At 41.8% G+C, this 6,000-nt stretch overlaps 1 protein-coding gene across 1 annotated transcript; it reads right to left on the bottom strand.

The window, feature by feature from the left end:
- Nucleotides 1-548: 548 nt before the first annotated feature.
- On the bottom strand, nt 549-5,289 carry LOC119738360 (ficolin-2-like). Its single transcript, XM_038213225.1, has 4 exons — nt 4,973-5,289; nt 4,426-4,573; nt 1,985-2,249; nt 549-1,020 (listed from the first exon to the last, which is right to left on the bottom strand). The coding sequence occupies exons 1-4, from the start codon at nt 5,248-5,250 to the stop codon at nt 740-742; spliced, it is 972 nt and encodes a 323-aa protein (XP_038069153.1). The 5' UTR covers nt 5,251-5,289; the 3' UTR covers nt 549-739.
- Between the last annotated feature and the right edge of the window lie 711 nt (nt 5,290-6,000).

Consider the following 6,000-nt stretch of genomic DNA (forward strand, 5'->3'; position numbering starts at 1 on the left):
TAGCATAATTAATATTTGCATTTACGGAAAGTCCGTAAAATTACGGAGAAAAAAACGGAATATTTCACTTTACGGAGTCCGTAAATTTACGGGCATTTTCAACAGTGTACGTTAACGGTTCGATCAGAGTTCGTTAAACAGAGAAAACTCGATTTGTACTTGTATCAGCTACGTAGCAGTTCCGTACCAATTGAAACGTTGATTTCCCATCAAGGTTAGACATACTCTCTGCGCTCTAACAGATCGTTTTTGTTCTTCTGATTAATTTTCGAATGTTTGAATTTTACGGCAAAAGGGTCTTATTTGCGAGTAGCTTTGTACCTAGTCACATTATCGTTTCTAAAAATTTTACCAAAAAAATAAGAGCATAAAGCCCCCCCCCCCCCCCCCCCAAAAAAAAAACCCAAATAAATTCATTCAGGGTGAACTCAAGAACAGCATGGCGCATGGACAGGATCATCGTTAATTAATTTTGTTTTGAATAAGTAGAAGGAGAATTGATCAGCCCCTTTTTCTGATACTGGTAATAATTATTTTTTTATGTAGATTTTTTTTTTCAAACCAGCTTTCTTCCTACCTCTCCACTTCACGTAATTTCAAACTTTGTTGGCACCAAAACCTTATACAAAGTGCTTAGCAATCAAAACCTTATCGATCAAAAATACTCCAAGCTTTGGTCTGTGCCGGCATCTTACCACCCTCGTTCTACTGTTGTCCCATGGATCCTTTCTATTACAAGTTACGTGTACCATTTGCGTCGTGTCATCATTTCACACCCTTTAAGAGAGACACTTTTACCCTTCCAGGTGACCCACTGTATGCCCATGTAATCATCGACTGCTGCGTTGTTGTAGTACAAGCCGTTCAGGTTGCTAGTGAAGTAGTCGCTGATGTCACTACCGCAGCAGTCGTACCACCAGCCTCCGTGGAATTTCTCAGCGCAGTTTTCCCCGTCGGTGTTGTCATTGTCTTTATCTGGAGTTGAGAAGTCCTGGCGACGTTGACTCCCGAGTGAATCACCTGTGCGCATTAGAAAGTAAGGATCGTCAGACCTTGTATACGCACATTAATGAATGACCAATGTGCATAGACAATTGCAAGGACTATTCTTGTATAGTGACATTTCAACGGATTTCTCTCTCTTTTCGAATAGTCTCCTGATTTGTTTTAGACCTGGTCCTCTGCATCTATTCATGCTGACATTACTGATGAAAGTGCTGTATTGCCATTACACAATCTATTCAACATTTTCAACCGTGTCTTCATCCCATGGGCGTCGCCAGGATTTTTTCTAGAGGGGGCAAAACATATTTTTCCCCAAAATGCCTGTATTTCTCAATACATTCTAGATTGATCAGTTTTAGAGGGGGGGGGGGGGGGCAGGGACATTTTGCCCCCCCCCCCATTAAATTTACACCACTATGACTTCGTGCCTCTTTTTTTCCTTTTTTCTCTTCCCCCCCTTTTTTTTTTTTTTTTTTGCTTTTCCCCCCTCGCGACGCCCATGCTTCATCCGCTTTACGAGTTGAAGTTTTGAGGATTTTCCCGTAAACCTCCCTATTAAGAAAAATGCATTTCCATTGTGTATTACTTGGTGTGTTTGATTAACGATGTGTAGCCGAATCAACCGTTCATTGGGGATGGCGGAAGGAATGGAATATTGCCTGCAGATTAAAACAAACCGCAGTAAATAAGGTAACTGGCTCATTTTTGAGTGATTAGATGAGAGCAGCTCGGTAAACCTGAATTATCTCGTTAAAAAAATGTGCAAGACATGCATTGCGATACTTGGGTATAATGTACCTGCATCACCACTGATGTAATTGACACGAAGCTTGTAATTGTTCTCAGATGAGTCAACTTTGACGACCCCATAACGAATACGGGCTTACAATAGATGAGCAGCAAAGTTTAAACCATGCTGGGCGATAGTAGAGGTTCTACAGGAAAGGATACTCAAAACAAAAACCGAGGTATTATGTACCTGCATCTCCAAGCTCATTAGTGAAGTCACTGACGATAAGCCAGTAATTGTACGGACGTAATTCGAATTCCTCATAACGAACACGGGCCTCTTTCCCATCGAACGCCTTCAGAGTGATGACCAGCTCCCATCCCCAGTTACGAGTCAGAGTACGCAGCTTCTGGTTGCCCAGCCAGAACTCTCCGGTCAGATTCCCAAATCCCTCGGCGTACTCCTGCCAGGTTCGGTCGAAGCTCACCGAGCCGTCCAGGCGTCTCTGAAACACCTGTCAGAAACGATTTATAATTTATAATCAAACACACGAATACTGGACCCACTTTCCAAGCAATACGTTATAGACTCGTTGGGATTAAAGTTAATTAAACGTTTTGCAAAGCACAGTTCAAAACATATGTATACGACGAGAGACCTAATTTGTTCCAGAACAGTTTAAATATAATTATAGACATTTGAGAAAATATCTTTAGCAAAATGTTTTAGAAATATTTGTAAATGCCGCTGGAGAGAATATGGAGTTTGGGAGCCCATATAACTCATTTCAATAGAAACGCAGTTTTGCACAACATATAGGACTTTGCAGATGCAACGGACAAGTATACATGCAGTTTGTATGGTGCAAATTTCCAATCTCCGGGTGATTTTGTTACTCTAACAATTACTGGTTCAATATTTAACGGTACCCGTATGCACGGACTTACTACTACAAATGCAGAGTTGTAATGACTCAAGTCAATGACTCGACTCGAGTCCGACTCGAGTCACGATTTTTGGTGACTCAACTCGACTCGAGTCCTTATAAGGGCACATGACTCGACTCGACTCGAGTCACTGCGAGTAAATGACTCGACTCGACTCGAGTCCCTCATCAGAATGACTCGACTCGACTCGATGAAGGCTAGTGAGACTCGAGTCCCAAAAATAAAAGCAAAACTTTGCGAAAAAATATTTGCGAAAAATATTTGTTTTTGTTCACGTCACGTTAGAATGTTCGCGAATAATGTATACATTATACATACGTGGTTTGATCAGTGTCCCCATTAAGCCCGGTTTATACTTCATGCGAAAGCGAATGCGAAGCGAATTTGACGTCATAAAACATTCGCTGCGAAATTCGCCCGAGTTGAAATATGTTTAACTTTTACGAATTCGCAGCGCGAATACTTGCCATGACGTCACAAATTCGCGTTCGCTTTCGCTTTCGCGCAGAGTATGAACCGGACTTAAGTTGAATGACGATCAGCTGGCACCCCCTTTTTATTTTCATTAAGAGTCAAATGTGGTGTCGCCACATGTAGTAGCACGAATGTAAAATTTAAAAAAAGCCAAAAAATGACTTTCTCTTTTGTGTTTAATTATTGTATAGTGCTCAAATATTTGTGACTGAAATTGACGCGCGCCTATGGAAATACACGTTGAACAGAAAGGGCCAATATGTCGGAAACCTGAATTTGCGTTTTCACGAAGAGCTACATATCTTTACTAATTAATTTAACGAATTAACTGCTGTATTAAGCCTTATTACCGGGTTCGTGTAAAAATTCAGCTCTCGTAGAATTGTGTGATGGTTTCCTTGCTGCACAAAGTTGTTGCAAAGTTGTATTTCTTGCAGTTTTAAAATATGAGAATGCGATTATCTCGAAAACACTTTTTTTCAAAATCAACATAAAAAATATAGTATGTGGCTGTTCGTGAAAACGGTGACGACTTGTACAACGTGCTGCGCCATCAGCATCACTGGTAACTTGGCAGTACTTCGGGGATTCGTAGATGTATTTGGGAACCAGCTGAGTTCGTGTCACATCGCCTGCATTTTATCACAACTGCTAAACGACCTGCTCAGCTCTCACCGCGTACACAGTGGTCCCGGATTGGTGCACAGGCAAGCCGTCCGCCATGAATTACGCAACTCAAAACCGACATTGCATTGTATGCCATGGATAATGTATGTACGTGTATGTATTTATGCACGATTTTCTGTATGCCCCACTGCCAACGGGCCAGGCTACCTCGTACGTGCGTACTGCGTGCGGTGACATCTCTAGATCGAAACTTCAAGTGAGTGTTGTGTGTGATCGTGGTGTTGTTGTTTTTAAGAAACCCGAAGAAAACGGAATTTCCAAATTTAAGAAAACGCAAATTGATTTTAGAAAACGGCAAAATTTGGACTTTATTTAAACCCTGAGGAGGATGTCTGCGTTTTCCCACTACAATGCGTAGCCTGGGGTTCGGCCGTTAACTCCGAGACTTCACTCATAAACCCTGGTTGCTGGCAGGGTTTACGAACCCCGAAGTAACGACCGATTATTTTGTCTTAACCCGGGACAGAAAAAGAGCAGTGGAAACGCTCGCGCCGCCCCGGGGGATCTCGGGGTTTAGGTTCGCCGTTACCCCCAAGATAACCCGGAGATTCGGTAGTGGGAAAAGGGTATAACTTTACTCACTATGTATCCTTTCCCCGACTCCGGCTCCATGCGGCAGTAGACCTGCATATTCTGGCGTGCGTGCTGGATGGTATACACACCGCTAGTGTTCTGACCAGCATCCAAGATCTCTTGACAATCTGCAGGCGGTTCAGTTATCGGATAATCGCTGGATACAACGAAAGAAAATAGTGTGGTGCTGTAATACACAAAAATTAAAAAGGGAACAGATTCCACCAAGTTATCTTGGGGTTAAAATTGACAACTGATATCATGCTGCTAAGACATCAAATACACTGAATCTACTTGTCCTAAAAATTATCACAACAATCATAATTTTCGTTCACAAAATCAAGAAATATACTGCACGAAATAAAGTACCGCACATTGCTGATCAATTGCAGATCTACCCTTTCCACTTTTCAGACTTTTTTTCCACCAAAACGTTATACGAAGTAAACAGTCTGAATTTAAAGCACTCCAAGCTTAATTCTAGGCCCCCGTTATAATACCCCCTTATTGCACTGCTGTCTCGTTAAGGATCCTCTCTGTCACCGGTTACGCTTACATTTTGGGTCGCGTCATCATTTCCGATCCTTTGAGAGAGACCTGTTTACCCTTCCAGGTGGTCCACTGTATTCCCATGTAATCACCAACTGTTGCGTTGTTGTAGTACAAGCCGTTCAGGTTGCTCTGGAACCGATCATTGATGTCGCTACCGCAGCCGTCGTACCACCAGCCTCCGTGGAACTTCTCAGCGCAGTTTTCCCTGTCGTTGTTTTGGTCTTTATCTCGAGTTAAGAACCGGCTAAATTTTTGACGCCCGAGTGAATCACCTGTGTGCATAATAAAGGAAGATCGTCAGACCTGTATAGCTTAGGTAATGGATGACTAATGTGCGCGTGGATATGTTCACCCACGCTTACACAGGCATAGAAGTCCTTTGTTCTCGTGTACAAAAATTGTGCAATGTCGCACACTAATTTCAAAATGCTCTTATTTTAACCAGAATTAATTTCCTGGGATGAAATTTGGACTTAAAATCCCTTTTCTAAAACTCTTCCGTTTGCGACGGATCAACCCACCTTGAAAATTCCTAGTTTTTGCGTAAAACCCATATATCTATTTCGTGAAAGAACTTGTGGGGTACCAGGACGGTACGCCGCAAGTCGAAGGGCATTCCTTGTGGGATACCTCCCATTGCTCCGGTACCATAAGGCAGTGTTTACAAAGTCACGTACACTGACACACTACGTTTCAACTGATTTCCAAATTTGTATTCACTTTTTTAGACATATATAATCTCCTTTTTCTTTTTTTTTCAAACATGGTTAAATGAATTTGTTCAAACTTGAAATGATGCATGGTCATCAAACAAAATTAGTTACAACGGTACATTCAGCCCACTTAATAAGTTTCCATCGGCCGGACATTTTGATGATATTCTCGTGAATCTCCCCTACACTACTGATTTTAGACATATTTCATTGTACGCTATTTATTTGTGTTCGATTAATAGACAAGGGGCCGAATAGAGCATTAATTCGGGATGAAGGCAGAAATAGACTATCGCCTGCAGATTAACAAAAAATAAAG

The sequence above is a fragment of the Patiria miniata genome, unplaced genomic scaffold, assembly GCF_015706575.1.
Source record: "Patiria miniata isolate m_02_andy unplaced genomic scaffold, ASM1570657v1 HiC_scaffold_3, whole genome shotgun sequence".
NCBI lineage: Eukaryota > Metazoa > Echinodermata > Asteroidea > Valvatida > Asterinidae > Patiria > Patiria miniata.

What these genes read in the sequence shown, in the direction of transcription:
- LOC119738360 (XM_038213225.1), bottom strand. Translation starts at nt 5,250, where the DNA reads ATGCACACAGGTGATTCACTCGGGCGTCAAAAATTTAGCCGGTTCTTA. An exon ending in ATGATGACGCGACCCAAAAT is followed by an intron (nt 4,574 to 4,972) that starts GTAAGCGTAACC and finishes CGTTGTATCCAG; the next exon opens with CGATTATCCGATAACTGAAC. An exon ending in AGTCGGGGAAAGGATACATA is followed by an intron (nt 2,250 to 4,425) that starts GTGAGTAAAGTT and finishes CGTTTCTGACAG; the next exon opens with GTGTTTCAGAGACGCCTGGA.